The 21,180-nt window shown below is 41.4% G+C and overlaps 1 protein-coding gene across 2 annotated transcripts; it reads right to left on the bottom strand.

Annotated features, from left to right (window-relative positions):
* Nucleotides 1-1,805: 1,805 nt before the first annotated feature.
* LOC125311812 (cytochrome P450 1B1) lies at nucleotides 1,806-9,845 on the bottom strand. 2 transcript variants are annotated; one of them, XM_048270155.1, is made up of 3 exons: nucleotides 9,658-9,845; nucleotides 4,806-5,820; nucleotides 1,806-3,668 (listed from the first exon to the last, which is right to left on the bottom strand). In XM_048270155.1, exons 1-3 carry the CDS (start codon nucleotides 9,722-9,724, stop codon nucleotides 3,077-3,079), a joined length of 1,674 nt encoding a protein of 557 aa, XP_048126112.1. In that variant the 5' UTR covers nucleotides 9,725-9,845; the 3' UTR covers nucleotides 1,806-3,076. The 2 variants fall into 2 exon arrangements, with proteins under 2 accessions (XP_048126112.1, XP_048126113.1); XM_048270156.1 differs by lacking the exon at nucleotides 9,658-9,845 and adding an exon at nucleotides 5,975-8,793.
* Between the last annotated feature and the right edge of the window lie 11,335 nt (nucleotides 9,846-21,180).

Below are 21,180 nucleotides of genomic sequence, written 5' to 3'. Positions count from 1 at the left end.
GGTACTTCATTGGAGTGGCGGCTTCCAGAGATCTTGTTTGTTTTTGGGCTGTTTGTGAACCATGCCACCCAATCACACAGGGCCAGACATGGCCGTCCCTGCCAGGAGTTCCAGGGTTGGAGTCAGACTGACGGAGAACGAGCTGTGCTTGTCCACACAGCAACACTTCCCTTGTGTCCTCTTTTTCTACGCTCTCTCTTTGTCTCTTTCTCTCTCTCTCACTCTCTCTCTGTTTGCCAGCTTTGATGCATCATGCTGTGTGGAAGACCAAAGCTTTCACACTCCATGCACCATCACTCTCACAAACACACACACACACACACACACACAGAGCAATTTGCTGGTCCTCGCACTCAGCAGGCTTTCTCCACCTGCCACCCCTCCTCGAGGAGGAGATGTACCCAGCAGACCGTGGGTTCTCCTCTGTTCCCCATTAAGAGGCAAGCCAAACCCATACTAGGCGTCTAGGTCAACCAGAGGTCACCAACCACAGAAAAAACACTGAATAAAAACTCTTTTAAGAACCCCCCGCTTATTGCACAGTGTGTTTTTGTCAAGCAACCAAGATGGAAATGGCCATACAATACATGTGTGTACACAGACACTGTTTGTAGAGACGGGTGTGCACATGCAAAATATGTTGTAACAGGTGCCAGACAAAAAGGGTGTCAGAAAGAGAGGGAGATGGTCTGCACACTGTATGGGCTCCAAGACATACTTTATTTATTTTTAAAAAGGCGTTTGAATCTCAACAGATCTTCATCTGGCAAATAAGTTCTTGAAGATGAAGATCTGTTGAGATCGAAACTTTCAATCTCACCACACTGATCCTTGTGGGGATGAAGACCATTCTGGATCAGCTGAGAAGACAAGGCTGGTGTCCTTGAAACACACACACACACACACACACACGTGATTTATCTCTCTGGATACTTTCTGGATGTAGGAGGGCTGTGTGTGTTTTCCTGTAACTGGAGAGGGGAGGCTTACTGTAGTTAGCATTGTGCCGTGTCAATGACCCCCAAGCGCTGTGACGTTGTCTCAGGTTTTCCGGATGCTGAACCCACCCGTCCTGCATCTGACTACAGCACAGTGCATGCTGAGATTTTCGAAGCTGGTTTTCCATTCAGATTGACAGCAAATAAATGCTGCCTTTTCTACCTTTTCCTGCTTTCTTTCACTTCTTTTTTTTGTTTGTTTGAACATTTAGGTGAGGAGGAGTATGAGGGTGTTGCCGTATCGGTAATCAGATGGTTTTATCTGAACTTGTCACGCACTGGGCTGGCTGTGAGCCCCAGACTGATCAGAAACAGGATGTTCTGGGAGTGCAAGATAAAGGGCAACGCAGGCAAAGCTTTATCCCAAACACTTTTCTTTTGTTCCCACACCACATGGAGGCTGCAGCCAGCCAGCCAGCAACGTTGTTGTGATGGGTAAAATTAGAAAGCAGTTACCTCATCCGCCCACCCCCTTGTTGCAGTTGGTTCCTATTTAGGTTTCTGTGCACGTTCAGGCCTAAGTGTTTCCAATCACACCTCGGGTGAAAGTTTGTGCTTTGGTTGGCTGTTGTAGACACCATTAAAGCTGTTACTTGTAAACATTTCAGCTGACATGAAAATCTTTTCAACACTTAGCAAGATTCAAATAATATGACAAACATGGGCAGGTTTGCTAGCATGTGATCCCGCTGGGATCCCACTTTACTGAAGTTCACATTTTATTTTGGTCAGCACATTGAACTGGATCCTGAATCCTAATCTATGATAAACTCACCAGCTCTATATTGAGGAAGTGAAAATGTCCAATCATGTTTAGCTGCAAATTTATTATATGTTTTATGTCATTGCAAAAAAAATATACACATACATATATATATATATATATACATACATATATTAAATATTACAGTGTAAGTATTAGCAGGAATTCTGGTGTTGTCAACCTCATCATTTTTAGAAGACAAGAGAAAATGTGAGATAATTGAGGAATAATCAGTTTGAATCGTACTGTACAGTGCAGAACAGAAAAGAGCAGCGATATGGTTGGTCAAGCTTATAGTACAAATTATGTTTAGTTACAAACACAGTATAATATATATATATATATATATATATATATATATATATATATATATATATATATATATATATATATATATATATATATATATATATAATTTTATATGATCCAGGAATATTTCCATGATTGATCTGTGTTAAATATAGAAAACATACAGATCTAACATAGATCATTTGCCTATTACAATTCTATACTGCTATGGCAGAATGTAGGTCTACAACCATTCAATTCTGAATATACATATTTATTAAACCCTGAGACAGTCTATCTATACGTTTCCCTAGATGAGCACTGGTGATTGGGAGAAGAGGAAAAAAAGATGGTTGCTTGCCTTACACCCTCAAAAGCACATTGACATTATATACTATCCATAATATAGTACATCTATAATGTGGTATATTATACATGTTAAATGTTTGTGCCTAACTAAACAAATCAATTAAGGCTGAAGATATGCATGGAGAATTATCTAAATGAGTGTAGTCATTTGAATAGAAACCAGTCAGTTGCTTTAACAATACAGTATATACTATACATTACAGTACATCCTATACATTCTTTTTCCATTTAAAATGTGTTGGTCTTGAAGTGTAACAGCCGACTGACAGCATGGAATAGTGAGTTGATCATTAACCAAATCAAAACCCTGAAAATGTCTTCACAAGAGTTTAGGACAAGTCAAGTGTGATCTCCTTGAACCCCACATTGTCTAGATGTCTCATCCATGTCCTCTTGACACTAGAAAATATGCTTTTGCTAGTAGTTGACAGTTTTTTGAAACATCCATTGAGGTGATTTCTATTTCTACAGTCCTTCATTGATATGGCGCTGTTATGGATATTGAAATATATAGAAAAGTGTCTTAATGTCTATCCATTTGTGCTCATTTTATTAAAAATAGGCCTGGGCCATATGTTCCCACATTTGCATGTGTTCCTTGTCAGCCTGTTGTAAACATCCTTCATTTATTTTACATAAAATGTGTTTTACTTTTTGTTCAGTTGTTTTCTGCGGGTTGGTCGGCCTGCGGAAGTCCCACGCTGTTCAGTAGGTCCAGGTTGTCCCGAAGAGAGACGGCCATTCGGTACAAGCGGGGCTTCAAACTCAAGCCGTAATCACAGTCCATCGTTAAGGGGCAACTTGGGTCGGGTTTGAACTCGCACTGGTGTACCATCGCAGCTGTGAACAGGAAGAGATGCATCCTGGACAGGTCCTCGCCGATGCAGCGTCGCTTGCCCACAGAGAAGATAAGGACACTGCTCGTCCGGTCCTTGTCCAGAGCGCCATTCTTGTCCAGGAAGCGCAGGGGGTCAAAAACCTCAGGTTGTGTCCACTTGTCCGGGTCATGGTTGCTGGACCACTGGTTGACGAAGACGACCGTGTTCTTGGGGATATGGTAGCCATTTAGGGATGTATCTGACGTGGTGCTGTGAGGGATGGTGAGGGGGATGAAACTGGTGAAGCGCATTACCTCATAGATGAAGGCCATCACATAGGGCAGTCGGGCCTGATCCTCAATGGTGGGCAACTGTGTGCGATGGACCACCTGGGCCACTTCATCTTGCAAGCGCTTCTGTATCTCTGGATACCTGCAGGGAAGATTGTAATGATCTATGTCAGCTAAATTAGTGTTTAAAACAAGATGAAATGAGAAAGGCAATAAAGATGTGCAGACAAATACTGAATGTAGGTCTATAAGCCAAGGTATACCCATATTCAGGGTTTTAGCATTGATTTGTTTTTTGGGCATTAACCTACATATGTCATTCCTTGACATTCAACAAGAGAAAGTATATAGTTTAATATTTGGATTTTTATTTTCAGTTATTAAAACATAAGTTATCACTCAAGTATGCAGGAGAGCATTTTGTAGTTATACACCTCCAGTTAAGTTGGCAGAGCTTCCTCGATTGTAATGGCGCATTGACTACAGTTATTGACTACAGAGATCATATTTCAGTCTTTGTGGGCTCGTCTTCTGCATAGCCAATAAGGGCCCATGTATAGGTTGCCACCACCGTTTCTGCTCAGACGTTACATAACATTCTCCAAGTCTCCAACTCGTGCTTAGCAGGCTACAGTAAGGTGCCTAATCTCCCTCGTCCTATTTACCTATTATTTAAATGCCTACGACATAGATAGACTGTGCAAAAATAACCAGAAAATGACATTTTTTCTATAAGATAACTACACTTGCATCCATCATTTTAAGGTAGCCTAAACTCATTTGTAACACGTGTAAAGGAGCAATTATATCTATTTGTCCATTGGACTTTGCGCCTAACTAACTCTGGTGTAGCCTATACAACCCTTGTTCAGTAGCTCTGTAAATAGGAAAACAGTTATTTTGACCGCGCTATAAATAATTCAAACTACTAAACACAGCGCTCCTGAAACATGGAAGGGGAACGTGTGGTTTGATTGGTCGTTGAGCTCAAATAATAGCAATCTTTCACGACGAAGCCAAATCTGTGTCTGTATCTTCTAATCAGGTGATATTTCACGCCTCCATGGCTGATACCATATGTTTAAATGGAATGCTACAACACCTACTAGGCAAACACAGGCTACACTCTTAAAACGAATGTGTTTTCCCTATCTAGACACAAAGATGTGTTAAAAACAACGCAAGTTGTTGTTTTCAACACATTCGTTGTAGGCCTAAAAGTAGGCTACTACACATTTTCACGACAGGAGGGAAATATGTGAAAATAGAGAATTGTTACCTCATGAGTATTAAAGTAATCCATTGTAATGAAGTAGAAAGCGTGTCTTGGCTTGCCCCGAAGATATCAGAAATAGTTGGCGACACATAATCTTTGCCCAGTTCTACCCCAACGGAGCCGCTGATGCCCTTGTCCAGTGCCTGAATGCAAGCATCGGTCATGTCACGGATGATGCCAGGCTCTATAGTTTTACGATGCTCTATAACTTTCCCCATGATGAAGTCATGAAATTCTGAATTCAGTTCTCTGAATTGTTCAAAAAGAGTTTTTATTGGATTAGGAAAGTACTGTAGCCAGGGCATCACGTCCACCATGCTCCCAGCCCCGACAGTCCTAGTAAACTTGTCATTGCGTCCCACCACCTGTTGAAACTCTTTGTCATCATATGTATACCTGCCGCCAAAGCAAACTGCACTCATGATGTTCGCCGTAGATATTACTAGATATTGATGTGGCACAAAATAACCCTCCTCCGCGGTTTTCTTCAGAAAAACCCTGAGCAATTCTTCTATTTCGCTAATGGCGTGGTTTTCAAATGCCTTCTTAGTTTCTATTTTCCCTGCGGAGAAAGCGCGCACTGTAGAATGCGCCACTCGTCTGTGCACCCTCCACCATTTGTTATAATCTCCAAAAGCCATGCTCTTGCCGTTGGAAACAAACTTGAAGGATGTGAAGTCAGGTCTTCCCGCGAAGTCTACCCCCTTCTTTACGAGAGCTTCCTTGATCGTGTCGCCGTTGAGTACCACAACGGTGCGGCTTCCGAGCTTAATTTGGAAAATATTACCGTATTTCTGCGCCATGCGGGTGAAGAACAGGTGAGGGGTGCTGCCCAGCTGGGGCGCATTACCGATAATTGGCCACGGGAAAGGTCCCGGCAGATTCCCGGTATTGAGCCATTTCTGCATCAAAAGCCACAGGTGATAAGCAGCTAGGAGAGTCAGTGCCACCAGTAGGATATTCCTTGGAGACAACCGAATGAAGTGCTCAACCATGCCTTGCATGCCCATCTCAAAACCTGTTAAGATATCGAGAAACGTCAGGGAAAATTTAAAGTTATTTTATAACAACATGTTAAGATTGATTCACAACGTCTATCATTTTAACCTCTTTTACTTTGTATAATGACACATAGCTGTCGGATCTGGAAACATTTTGAATTTTATTCCCACCTAGTAGGTATTAGTTTGTTCTGAAAAATGTCAACTCTGTGATCGTCGTATGCGTAGCCTATATCCAGGGAATATCAGGCTTATCTTGATGGGACTCTGTTGCCCAATAGAGTGGATGGAGAACAACTTAAACGCCTTCTAGGAAAAACTGACTGCGCGGACTTTCACGTTCTTGTCGAGAGGTGAACCCAACAGAAGATATTCCTTGTAATATTGTGTTGTCTGGATATACTTTAAAGATCAATTCAAAAGCTTTGACAACGTTTTCCACATCAGACGTACGATGGATCTCCGACTGGTCGCAAATCAAATCAAGCGTCTCATTATTAAGAGCAGCTCCCGGTCCTGCTTTCTGCCTCTCTCTCTCTCTCTCTCTCTCTCTCTCTCTCTCTCTCTCCTACCCAAGAGGCGCGCACACCACTTATAACACTGCGAGCCGCAAGTTAAAGCTTACGTTGGAGAGAGAGAGGGCGAGAGAGGGGCAGAGATAGAGTCGTGGTTGCCCAAGTGTCGGTGTGAAGGACAGCCCCCGTCATGCGCTTCAATTCATGAGAAGGCAGTCATTTTCCCACTATCTACCATGTTCAGTAAGCCTACAAGGAGATGACCTAAAAGACCCAACACTAAGTCATTCATTGAGAACTGAGTGCAAAGTAGGCCACAGTTATACCTACTTTATTTCATTCACCTTGATATCTTCAACACACTTCAACATTTGTATGTTCATTCATTACTTTTCACTAGTGTTACATTAGTGCTTCGGTGGATCCACTTAAATCGTGCATTTACACTCTGACATGTGCCTCAACCGTTGTGTCTCTTGTTAGGGTCGATACTGTGTTGTGGGCCTATCATTCAATATGCAAATGTTGGTAGGGACACTTCAGTGAAAGTTTAAACCTTGGAATGAGGACTAAATATACAGTATTTACATTTATCAAGCAATTCGAGGTTTTTGATATGCCACAATAGCCATGGAAAACATGTTACCACTCATAATTGGAACATTTCGTCTCCTGTTTCACAAACACACCATAGCACGATTCTAATCAATTACAAAGATGTTCATAATTGAGCAATTATCACTTCGTAAATGTAAATTAACAGAACAGATGTTGGCCTAAAAAATACATCTACAATAAATAGCCTAGCATGCAGCCCAATTTATTTCATAGTCATACTTTATTTAAAGTATTTGCACGTGGCAAAAAACTCGTTTCATTCGAAAACGTCGGACTCGCTTATCGGTCTCACCAATTAATACATAAGTGTTATCTGCATACAGAGACATTTCAATTTCTTACCATTGCCACCAGGAGGACACAATGCTCATTTTTAACGCTGGAATTATGTGATTTTAAGGTGTTGTGTCAGACTGGCTCTGTAACATTTCCAATGACAATTTAGAAAAATGTGCCAAACTAAATAGGTGCTAGGCCTAGTCTTCACGTTTATCCAGGGGTGAAATATAATGTTACCAAATCCGGGAGACTAGACAAGTAAAATGTCATGACACCTCGGATTCAGATTCAGTTTTGTATTGTTGCATTTCAGATTACATTCACATATAAAAAGGAGCACCCTGTGCTATCGACCTGCAGCAGCTTAATAGCAAATAAGCAGCGTAATAGCAAATATAATAGACTATGTGATATCTATCGAGTAGCATTTTTGCGCTGTGCAAAATAGCCTAATATAGAGAATTTGCGAATTATTTCAAATATTATCTGACTATTTTGATTGATGAATAGGTGTATTACACAATGATCTTGCAACATCAGGTAGCGATTAGGCTACCTATGCTATTAGATTATTATATGGTTTGCCAACTGGATGTTTTGTTTTCGATGTTTTACAATATGGGCGAAAGCAAAATCAAAGCTATCTTGTTTTGTTTTTGATTCTTAAAATTATTTGATTCTGAAAATGTTTTTTTTTGGATCGTAACCTTACAAAATCGCATCAGTGTGCGAAGGTTAAAAATTGATTTGGTGGAACACTCAATTTGTAAGCATCTCAAACAATATCTAAAACAAATGTATATCCAAACATATCCAAATAATTTAAACAAACAAACAAACAAGTATTGGAAAGCAATATTAACTTAAGGATACAGTTTACTAGATTCCGTTGTAGGCTAAATGTGTGTTATAATAGCATTGCTATATCATGCAAATCTAAAATCAAAGACACATCAAACATGGTAAATACATTCGAACAATATGCCAGAATTTGTCTTGTATTAGGCTCACTGCCAAGCACGGATGTGACAATTTAATGTCGTTTAACTTCGGCCACTGAGCAGGTGTTTAGAAATAGAATGGTTTTGGCAACTCATCCAAACCCAAAGCATGTCCAGTAGCCTACCTGCTTCTATCTATGATATTGCTATGTTTTTTTCTGTTTGGCACACCTGGAGTTTTTACGAGACACGTTTAACCGGGAGGGTGTGAAGCAGAAATTGCCCAAATGACCAGAGTCCAGTAGAATCATAGTACAGATACCATCAAACACACTAAATGAAAAATCCTGAATCTTCAGTACCACGGACAGCGCTTGGAAGATAACCCCATATTCGTTCACGACCTCACTTTGGGGATGAAGACTGTAACTATCAAAAGCATTTTTATGCCCTGGTGTATTTGAAGAGAGAGTTTTGCTGAACTTAATCTGAAACTGAAATATTCAAATGACTTGCCAAGGTAGGAGTGTGCATGAGCGCGAAAAAAAACAACAACAACGTCATGCTGCAGCCGTAGACTCTACTGTTGTTGAATGTTGTCAGGCAATTTCCCGACATTAAAATAATTAAACATAGAAATAATAAAAAAACGAAATTGTTGACTATTTTATTCAAAAGCTGAATACAGTTCTAAAAACTGTTTTAACATTAAAATGCAATCTCCGATTTAGGTTCGCCAAAGGTAAGCTTTTCGAGCTCAAAAGACAATCCTTCCTTCCTTCCAAACCCCCTTTCCGTGCTCCCGAAGCATCGAGTTGATTGACTGTCAATGGCTCGGTCTGAGCCCACTACCCTTTATTTCCCATTTAGGCCTACCAACACCAGATTTTTTAATAGCCTATTATTTCTTTTGACGGCATAGCATTCATAACAGCTAGATGACCACGGAATTTGACAAACATGTGAATGATTAGAATAGCAAACCGTAAGCTACCTTTGTACTGTATGAGTGAACCCTTCATTTTATGATATAACTTTAGCCTATGTCGTTAGTTTCCTATTAAATGTATTGTATTATTACATTATTAAAATATTACATTATGAATCAAGTTTATATGACAAAACGTAAGACTTTCCCCCTAATTATGTCTTCTTTTTTACACATATTAGGGGGCCAGCCACGAGACATCTAGAGATGGCTTCTAGATAGGCTATCTGATAACATAACTGATCTTATTCGTCTGCACGTTAGAATGTTGTTATTTCCAAAAATATGCCTAAATTATTTAAACAAACATTTAGGTAAGAACGTAAATAAATAAATAAATAAATAATAAAATAACATTAATTTGCACTATCAAAACTAATTGCTAACTTGTTTTACATTCTTGTAACTTGCATTTGCACTTGCCTTGGTATTTGATACATTTGGTCATTTTAATTTTAAAGCGTTTGCTACTGTGATTTGCTGAATAGGACGTCCACTGATACTTTTACTTACCACTTAGCGAGCCCATAGCCCACTTCACAAGACAGTCAGTAACCAGTCTATACAGGTAGGCTAACATACCGGCGTTAGGACCTGCCAAAATATTCCTCCCTATGAGAATAGCGCTGTAGAGGGTGATCGCGTGCGAGTCCTTTGCCTCCTGATGTAATGAGACTCCAGTGGGGCTGAGAAAGGCTGACTTTTTTAGCCTCTCTCTCGCGTGAATGACATGGTGTGCACGCAACTGTATTTACTGGTTACAATGACCACGTTTGCCCCTCTTCCCGTGATTGGAGGAGTACCTAAAACCTACTGACTGTAATTCCCTTTGTGACCCCACGCCGATGCTCGTCCTCACAAAAAAGCACAAAGAGCAGTTTCAGACATGCTAGGCTACTATGTATTTTCAGTCATCATACATGATGAGTGGAAATACTCAGTGGCTATTTGCTGGAATCGTTAGTCTATCGGTCTATCTCTGTAAAAATCAAAACCGCTTAAAACAAATGTAACATCTGCAGCACCTGAAATGGCCATTTGTCTACTGTCACACTTTAATATAATTTGTCATTATGTCGCCAATAGTGTAATGTTAAACACTCCCAAGAGTCTTTGAGTAAGAGTTGCTGTACCTGCTCATGACTAGAACAAAGTTGTATGCCTCATCATGTAATTAATTGAGCAAGTACATTCCTCTTACAAACAAGTCATAAACCACAGGATAATGACTTGCACATCATTTCAGGTGAAAGATTTCCCAACACTCCCCTCCAGCGCAAATTGTTCTACTATAAAATAATATTCCGTATTATAAGTGGCATGATATTGTTCGCCTTTGATTGACAATACAGGTCTGAAAAATTAGACGGTTAAGTCTTAGATGTGAACGACGTGTGATTAGGAATCATGCTTCTAATCTTTCTTTAACTTCAGACTCAGGTTTGGCTATATTAAATATGACCCAGTGAATAATACTGCTATTTTTACAAGAAAGTTGTTCTGTTCAGACAAAATGCATGGACATCACTATCATAGATATTATAGCAACGCAAAAGCGTCTGCTAACCACAACATTTTGCTACATATCAAAATTAAATTACTCCCTAATTATTATCTTTTAATTTCAGGAAAATCAGAACAATAAATTGTCAGCAATACACCCAAAAGTACTGACAACACAATGTGGTGTAAAACTATTTTGTTAGATTATGAAATGCATGCTAAATAAATAGATTAATAATATTGTATCAATACACATACATTAAAAAAATGAAATTAATTTCAATAAATTACAAAATATTTTAAAGTCCTTGCACCATGCTAATCCAAGACATAAATCTTTGCAAGATGTGTAATTCTTTCAACATATGATGTGCTATTGGTAAAGTAAAATACAGTTCCATCCATTAGCTTGTTGTCCAGGAGAGGACAAATATCTGGTAAAAGGGAAGCAACAAAACATGGGTTTAAGTAAAGGTATGCATGAGGATGATTGGATGAGACTTGGATGCTGGAGGAAGACATAATAAATACAAATCACAGTAGCCTATTTTGGTAGAGGATTGGGTCAAGATTAAAATAATCCACATCAGAGGTTTAACCGGAATGTTAGATCATCACATCAGAATGGAAATGATGTGTTATGGGTTATTTTTGTTCATTTTTGTTCCAAATTACATTTCCTGTCTCAGTCCGCTGGATCTGATGTTGTTTTAATTCATATGTCCGTCTGTTTATGACTCCTATGTTGGTTTGTGGCTTAATCTATGATCTTCCTTATCAAAAAAGACATTATTAACGATAGGCAGGCACAAAAAAAGTGTGGTCCGCCTCACACTTTGAGAACCACTGCTGTAGCTAGAAAGTTGAGTTACACAATTAGTAGTTAGGCCGTAGCCTACATGTAGAGGATGGTGAACACTAATTGCCATAATGGAGTTTATGTTGGATATCCCTTGGATTATGTTGGAATATACTATTGCGGAAAGGTGGGGGCTGGCAGAGGCAAAGAGGGGGAGTGAGGGTGTGTTTGTGTGTGCGTTTAATGTACAGAAGCACACATACAATCCATCTGATCAATAGGTATGTGTCTGGACTCAATTGTATACACTGACCCTTTTCTCACCCATTCATTTCTAATGGCCTGTGATTTTTGACCGGGAATAGGCCTACACATGGGTGTTGTTAAAGAAAACACCTAAATTGTTATGAAAATGATCAAACTGTGTTCAGATGCCCAACGTCATGGAGTCTCATGATAGTCAGAATAAGTTAACAATATTTTTGAGAGAAAATAATTGTCATTTGTCAATGCGAACACAATAAGAGGGTTAACATGCATCCCAGATCCCACCGGCTAATCCCTTAACCTGAACTACCCTGCTCCTTTTACTGTCTACAGTTCTGACTGACCCATTGCCATTACGTAAGTAATAATGGCGAACTTATTCCCACACTGGCGTGGACATGTGTGCACGGTGCGTTCGTCTAATCTGTGTCGATTCTGTGAGCTACAAGGTGGAGAAACAGTAGAAGAGAGACTATAGCCTAGGGGCTCTGAGACAGCGAAGTGTAGTCACGCACATGCACTTCATCATGGTGCTGACTTGAGAGGGAACGCCGCCTGAAGCCTTTCCACCACACAACTTTGCGTGCAGTCACCAGTGAAATTTCAATGGCTTCGACTTCCTCTCAACTTACAGCTTTGAATATAAGCACTGGCATTGTTTCCATTAGGCTAAATTTACTGGAGTGGACTTGCTATCAATAATCAATTTGGCTGTGCTAGCTTCCAGCAATTCGCTGTGTGTTCAATGACTTGACTTGCTTCATGTAAACATTTCTTAAAGTAAGCCTTTGCCCTACGTAACTTGACGTGAGTATACAGTTGCCTTTGCCATGATGTTTATAAAACGGGCATAGCCTTCTACAACTTTAACAAAGTTATGACTTGTTTTCATATCTGATTTAGAAAGACATTTTCTTTAGTCTCGAAAGATACGTCAGAAAACAACCTTTGCAGACCTAGGCTAGAATTTAGAATTAACTAACATATAGAATAGAAATTACTAGAATAAAATAACATGAAATAATACTAAGCAAACACACATTAATAACAGTTTTACCTTCTTATATAACCTGTATATTATATTATGTACCCCCCCCCCCCCCATTAATATACTATTTTGAAAGTCAGTAAAAATCAAAGGTCAGTGTTGCTGTCCTCTTTGTTAAACAGTTGTAAAAAGTCAGGACTGCTGCAGTCTTCAGTTAAACGCAATATTGTCTATTTCAACACTCTTTCAATATGAGTGTATGAGTGCAAACAGAATCTGCTTATAGATCTTGAAAGTTATGTTTGTATTTAGCATAAAACATTATCTTTCATCATCTGGAAACATGTCCACATTGATATGTTAATGAATAAAGAGGTAACAATATTTTCTTGATTTAATCTGGACCATTAACATATCCCACATTTTGTCCGTAATATGCTCATAAGTTCAGAAAAGTGCAGATCTCTCAATATGTTGTGGTTACACCACTGAAATTACACAACGATTTCCTTTTAGTACACATGTCGGATTTATGTGTATAATATACTGTATGTATTTGCATGGCTGTGCATTTGGGTGGATAATTTCATAAGTAAAGATAATGCACAATACGGAGCCCCTAAGGGGACATGAGCAAAAAAAAATCTGAAGTTTAGTTTCATGTGCTAAACTTTCATGTGCGCACGCGAAACTTTCATGTGCTCACGTGAAAGTTTCATGTGCGCACATGAAAGTTTCATGTGAAAAGGTTTTGCGTGTGCACTGTTACATCCCGGTCTAGGGCTTGTGGGATATAACAAAAACGGGCAGACACAAAACTTAATAAAATGGTGTATTTATTAATACAAAAAAAACCAGTATGGAAAAATGTCTAAACTAACTAAGAAAAAGTAGGCCCAGGCGCCAGCCAGGCTCCTGGTCTCTCACCCCAGGGAGTGAGAAAGATGACGGCGAGTTGCACGGGCAAGGCCCGAGGCTGGCCCTAGTGGCAGCGATGTGCGGCAGCGACGGTGGCAACGAACGATCCCCACAGCTAGCAAGACAGAGCTCAATGACGTCATAGGGTTTCACACCACCCCTCAGCTGCAGCCAATCTGCCTGGAAGCACACAATAGAAGTAACAAACACACATAATACACAAGACCCACAGGGTCGTAACAGCACACAAAACTTTCATGTGCTCACGTGAAACTTTCCCACACGTGACACATGAAAGTTTCACGTGAGCACATGAAAGTTTCACGTGAGCACATGAAACTAAACTTTAGATTTTTTTTTGCTCATGTCCCCTTAGGGGTTCCGTACAATACACTATGTTACACAATTTTATTTTGTTGTGCAGAAAAGAAAGCAACACGTCTATCTCCATCTTAGTTTCCAGTGTTCTTAAGGACAGTTTTGAGTCAGTGGCACAGTTTTGAGTCAATGGAATAACTAACCTCTTCAATTCATTTAATCCCTCAAAGCTCCGATTTCACTCAAAGTCAGTGAGTACATATACAGATACCAATGACCACAATCCCATACTATAGGCCTACACACACACACACACACACACACACACACACACACACACACACACACACACACACACACACCACTTTAATTAACTGCAATAGTTGAGAGGGATTTTTTTATTGTCATCAAAAATGTCCCACCTCAAGATGGGGATGACTGTGCCAAAGTTCCAGCCAATCAACCATGTCTGAGAAAGCTGAATCATTGTTCACCAGTGAAACCTCAGGCTGGTCTGGACTGTGTGGCTTTTTGGACACGCTCTGACCCTGACCAGGGCTGCGTCCGTCCTGGGTTGAGCTGCTGCTATGTGGAAAGAGCCCCGCTTTTATGAAATGGGCTGAAAGTTTAGAACCCCCTTCACCACTCATTACGACTCGATGACCTCCACTCCCCACACAGACACACACACACACACACACACACACACACATGACCCAAAATGACTCAGCCCCTCAGCCCACCCCTGGCAGCCCCCAACTTTCCCAGGAAATGATAAAACCCTGTTTTTCTTCTGTCTGCACTTTTCCTGACAAAGCTAGCCACTCTCTCCCGAGAGGACGAAAAAAGAAAGACAGTTTAAAAAAACAAGAAAACAAAAAACCATCAAGGGGCATGAGCAGCGAATGATGCTAATGAGGCTGTCTCTGAAGTATCCAAGTGACCTTGCAAACTAACTAACAGCCAACTGAGGTACCTCTGTCTGACTGCTGGGGCTTTTCTCTCTTTTTGTTGTCTGGCCAACTGCTGCTCTGCCCCTTGCCAAAGCGTGGCCACCGGCCCGTGAAGGCGTCTCCCATCCCTCCCGACACTAAAAGGGCACTTTTCCCCCCGGAGTCCAGAATCAGCATGCATGTCGGATTTTCCCTCTCTCCCCTCTTTTTGTGTCGGGAGCACTGGGCACTGCTTTTTGGCGGTGGGACTCTGAATGGGTAGTGAAACCCACGTGGTTGATCGCATGACTGCGCTTTGGAGGTGGCTGGACAGCGAAGCCTCGTGCTCCCTGGCTTAGAAAGCTTTTTCTTTCAGCATTGTTATATGGTATTGTTTTTATGGTCTTAATTAAGCCTTGACATACATTGGACCAATTGACAGCAAAGGGCAGATAGCATCTGCTAGTTAAGCATTGGAAGGTTGCAATTTGTGTGTTGTAGATGCTGTTTATACGAAAATGTAGATGATGGTATTTCGGGACATGCTCTCTAAAAAAGCTTCTTACATTTACCTGTAAGTGTAAAAGAAAACATTTTGGAAGAATGTAACATTATGTGTACAAGGTCAGTTAATGAGGAATGTTTGGGCAATGTTTACTTTCCATTCCGCTGTATACCTTGAGGAAGTGTCACTGATGTACCTCACTCAACAAGACTGGTAATGTGCAAGGGAGCAACACAGGGACCTCTGATGGGGGAAAAAACCCTGTATTGCTTCACAGGATGACATGTAGAGTTCACTTTGCTGTTTTTCTCTCTTAAATGTCTTGGGTACGCCCAAGTGGTGTAATAAACATACTAAGTTTGTTTGCAAATGAGGGTCTGTGTGTGTGTGTGTGTGTGTGTGTGTGTGTGTGTGTGTGTGTGTGTGTGTGTGTGTGTGTGTGTGTGTGTGTGTGTGTGTGTGCATGTGTGTGTGTGTGTGTGAGTGTGCGTGTGTGCGTGTGTGTGTGTGTGTGTGTGTGTGTGTGTGTGTGTGTGTGTGTGGAGGAAGTGGGTGATAACTCCACCTCCAGCAGGGCGCCTATCATCTCTCAGAAATCCCCGCTGCTTGCCTCTTCCCCCTCCCTCTGTTTACCCAGCTCCCCCTGTGAGGGGTCAGAGATCGTCCTGTGCTCTGAGGCAAATGAGCCCCCCCCCTCCACACACACACACACACCTTCCCTCCCCGCTGTGGCTGCAGTGTTTTTACAAGCAGGTAATGATGACGGACAGTCACGCATGAGCTGCCCGGGCCTGTGGAGGTGGAAGTCACGCAAGGCCTTGGTCGGAGCTTGCTGCCGCCACCACACCAACCACAACTCCTGCCCCTGTTGCTGCTGCCACCACACCAACCACAACTCCTGCCCCTGCTGCTGCTGCTGCCCCTGTTGCTCTATGTTTCACCCCCAAACAGAAGAAGCAGACACAACACGAGAGCAGTTTACAGCCAGCGAGGAAGTTCTGAGTGAGGGAAGGGCTAGTAGTTCTCTCACAAATTCCCCCCTTTGAACTCATATCTGTCTCATTTTTTCTCAATGAATGAGTGATTTAGTACACATTGTGTAATTGAACTGAAAATAAAAAAAAAGGGAAAATGTTGCTCTGAGCAGAGCAGAAACATGGTAGCTGGGTGAATGAACAGCTTTGCCATTGAAATGATACCAAAGCGCGGTCTGATTTTTTCCCCCATCCATTTCACAAGTGCGTTTGAGCATGGTGAAATATCTGAGTAAGTCCATTTAGCCAAACAACAGAGTCAGCTCCTGTGACAAATAGAGACGTTTAGTCCTGTTCACTGAGTGTATTTGCCATGGCCAATCATGTGAAAAACAAGACCAGTATAAAAAGCCGACAGCATCCATGCAGGTCAGTGTTGTCCAAGAGGACATTAGTGCTGGACGTTTCTGGATAGTCTCCATCTGCAAAGTTTACAGACAGAAGAATACTGACTATATCTCCTAATCATTCCATTAGGATTTCACTACAGCTCACCAGGATCGTTTAGATGTATCCAGGACAGGGGGACCTCAACGTTATGTTTTCAAACTGAGGATTTCAACAACTCATCCATTTCTGTGGCCTGGATCAATGGTTTGTCCTTTTGTCGGACCATGTGAAGATTCTTCTTACCTGTACACCTTTACACAGCAAACCAACGACCCACCAAATGGATGGAGAGTGCCAAATTGGCAGGAACCTGAAAAACAAATAGCTACACATACACATGAGTCTTTTGACCATGTACTTTCTTTGTAAGCTAAGTCCTAAAAAAATTATTGGATTGGCCTGCAGGGATATGCGAGCGGCATCTAAAAAATTCTTCCTCCTTTGTTTATTCTTGTCATTGTTCACTGCCAAAATGCCACCACAACTAAGATTTATTTATGATTTATGCATAAGCTGTCATAAACAATGCCATAAAATGTTGCATTCCAATGCATGTGCATATGTTAATTCTTCTTGTACCAGCGGAGGTTGAAGCTGATGTTGTTGCAGTCAGGGTGTTCTAATTGAATTTGTACATCTATTAATAAGAGCGTCGTGCAGGACATTTTGAGACACAGGGATCAGGGAGGACCCACATTGGCTAGTGCTGAGACAGCAGCAGAAATCCCCTATCAAGCAGCCGGTGTTTATGTAAGTCTCCCCGTGCAATCAGAGTATTGTTTCACACAGGAATTCATATCATTTCCTCTGAGTCTAGGAGAGGCTGCTAATATGTCATTCATCCTTAATCAGATAAAAATGTTTTTGAAGTTGAGGTGCTATTCAGTTTTCCTTTTTTCTCTTTTTTCTTTTTGTTGTTGTCGAGGTGAGACGTCGGTTAGGCTAGGCAGTCTGTCGCAGACCTGAAGTGACCTCACATGCTATGATATCGTATGTTGTTGTTTACTGCTCCTGTTGGTGGGGTCACAGGAGCCTATTTGGCCACTGTGTCTTTGCACATCGCTTTTCAGGGATCAGGAAGAGGAACTGTGCTGAGGCCTCTAAAGAGCTGTGCCAGGAGAAAGCCTGCTGTACAGATACACAGACAGACTCACGCACGCACACTGACACACAAACACACACACACACACACACACACACACACACACACACACACACACACACACACACACACACACACACACACACACACACACACACACACACACACACACACGCATGCACACTGATACACACACACGCACACACACACACACACACACACACAAAAACACACACACACACACACAGGGACTTGGCACAAAGCCACCCAGACCCATTCACAGCACAGACAGGCCACCACCCTCCACCCATTTCTCCCCATTGATAGGATGATAAATTAGAGCAGCCTCTGTGGCTGATGGGAAAGAACGACTGTTGAGGTAGAACAGAGGAGAAAAGAGAGAGGGAGAGAGAATGAAAGAGAGAGAGAGGAACAGGAAACAAAAGCCAGTGGCAATTTATCACTATAAAGATTAGACTGTCAGTGTTTATTTATGTTACTCATAGCTGGTATGTTGTATTGGTATGTGTGAACCCTACCATTGGCCATTACAGAATACGAGTTGCCGTTACTCAATAGATTTCACAGACAATGTCAGAGATTTCAGAGGCTTTCTCTTCTCTGTTTTCTCCCCCAATAAAATAAAAGCCTCTGGTTATCATCTCATGACACAGTATCACTGTCTGAGCTCACTGAGGTTCATGACACCAGAGCTTGTTTTGCTTGTCTCCGTAACCCTCTCCAGCAACGCATTTACACAGGAGGATGTGGACTCTGGAAAAGCACAGACTCAACCTGTGACCTACAGTCTAGCATCCAAACATAACACCAGTGTGAGTCCTCATGTGAACAGAAGGGGAATCTTGGAAGTGTGCACACACACACACACACACACACACACACACACACACACACACCCCCTACATACAGTACACACACACACACACACACACCTACACACACACACACACACACACACACACCTACACACACCGACATACACACACGCACACAAACACACACACACACCTACATACACACACACACACACACACACACACACACACACACACACACACACACACACACATATACACACACACACACACACACACACACACACACACACACACACAAACACAGACATGAAAATGATAAATGAGCTACTGACCCAGCGAGCCTTGAACAGCTGCACTAGAGGCTCCGGTATCATACCTGAATGATTAGAGGGGAATGGTGGCAAAGAATCCTTGTGTGGTTCTCGGACCTGACTGGCTCCACTAATGAGAGGCTTAGCTCCGTTAACCCATAAAATCTTCAGAGACTCCTGCAGGGGGGAGAGAGAGGAAGTTCACAAACCAGCCTCACACACGAAAGGAGTAGTTCCACACTGGGATATCCGTGTGTACTTTCACTTGTTCATTTTTTTAACTGCATGCTATACTGTTATGAATGACCCTAAGATTGATTCATTTTACCTACATCTGATTCCCTTCACTATGCTTCTGACTTTAACATTATGATTAAACTGGATATGAACAACCTCACAGGCTGATTAAAAAACGTAAAAATGTATGTCTCTTTGAGCCTGCCCCTGTGTGATCCCGTCGGTGATCTGAGGACATGTCTGCACGTATCACTACTCTGACTGAAGAACACACCATCAGACAGAATTGAGCAACACTCATGATGCATCACTGACCCTTATAATAACCCTTAAAGTCTTATCTTAAGCCACTCTCCTATCGGTTTCTGTAATACATTTTACAGAGACAAAGCTGTGAACTTTAATCTCCACATCCTGCAAACAGTAAAACCTGAGGTGTGCATCTCGGAAGATATTTCAATGTGTTTATAAAATTCATAATTAACTTTGATTCCAAGCCTAGATCTAAAAAGGCAAGCTAGACATGAGAAACTTTATTACAAGCTAGACTTTGAAACTTATTTTTAATCTGTTTGGAGAATCTGCGCATCTATCCCAATGTATGTCTATCATGTGTATGGGTTGTGTGGTCAGCAAACTGCAGTTTTGCTTAAAAAGGACATTGGCAGTCAGGGAGAGCGAGGTCTTTCTATCCCTGGCCTAATGGAGGGGCTGCAGTGAAAATCCACCAGCTCCCTTTTGTTTGCGTCTCCTAATTAAGCAGCCGGCAGAGCTCTGCTCTAATAATTTTGATAGATCTCTAATTAGATTTATAATTTGTTTTGTCATTGTGTGGATTGTTTCCCTGGTGAGAATAAATGGGAATCACCAGGGTGGGGGAGGAGGAAGGTAAACACAGCTGCCCTTTGGTGCCCCCCACCAACGGAGTAGAGACCCTTATCCTTCCATGCACGCACACACACACGCACGCACGCACGCATGCACACACGCACACACACACACACACACACACACACACACACACAAGCCCTGTCCATTAATGCAGGCTTTCTATCCCTCCTATCATGTCCAATTCTCTGCAGGCTTGTGCTCAGCTGTTGTCCTGAGAGCACAAGTGCATAAGGTTCAAACCATATGAATGGCACAGGGTTGAATCGTAAGAATGAAAGAATCTTTCAATGGACAAAGGTGCATCTTCAATCATGTTTACTACTAGACTTGTCCTGTTAGATCTTAGATCCTTTGTAAAGGTATACTTAAGATAAGATTCACATTTGGAGCACAAAGCATACATTCAATTGTTTAAGTAAACAGGTCAGTTAGCCTACCTGATAACTTATTATGAATTTTTCATCTAAAGATGACACAATACTATACATAATAATGTATTGATTAGTTTGACCACATTTGCCATAAAAAATATAGCTCTTGATAAGTAGTTACAAGATGAAAAAACGTTGTTACTACTACTGTCTAGACAATCCAAACACAACAGAAAGTTTGAGATTGTAAAGAAAATGGGCTCATTCAGAAGTGACCCCTCACAGAATGTTTGGGAAGAAAATATACAGACAGTATTGGGGGGTGGACAGCTGCCTTACATAAAAAGAACATTATCATTATTATCCAAATTTCATAGGGACCAACATTTCAAGAAGCATCCCCAACAATCATAAAACATAAGACTGCAAGACACTGGCCACACTGTATGTTAGTCAATAAATTATATTGCAATATGTACACATATTCACACCAGCCTATGCAGTCCATAGTCTCACTCCACTGGCAGAAAGAGAAGGAAGAAACAAACAAAAAAAGAAAGGAGCTTCACTCAGCTGCTGCATTGGTTGCCATAGTGATATTTGGTTGCTTTGTTTCCCTGGGTAAGAGTGG

The sequence above is a fragment of the Alosa alosa genome, chromosome 18 (assembly GCF_017589495.1).
Source record: "Alosa alosa isolate M-15738 ecotype Scorff River chromosome 18, AALO_Geno_1.1, whole genome shotgun sequence".
NCBI lineage: Eukaryota > Metazoa > Chordata > Actinopteri > Clupeiformes > Clupeidae > Alosa > Alosa alosa.
The sequence above is the reverse complement of the archived record's forward strand: the minus strand, read 5'-3'. Positions and strand labels throughout refer to the sequence as shown.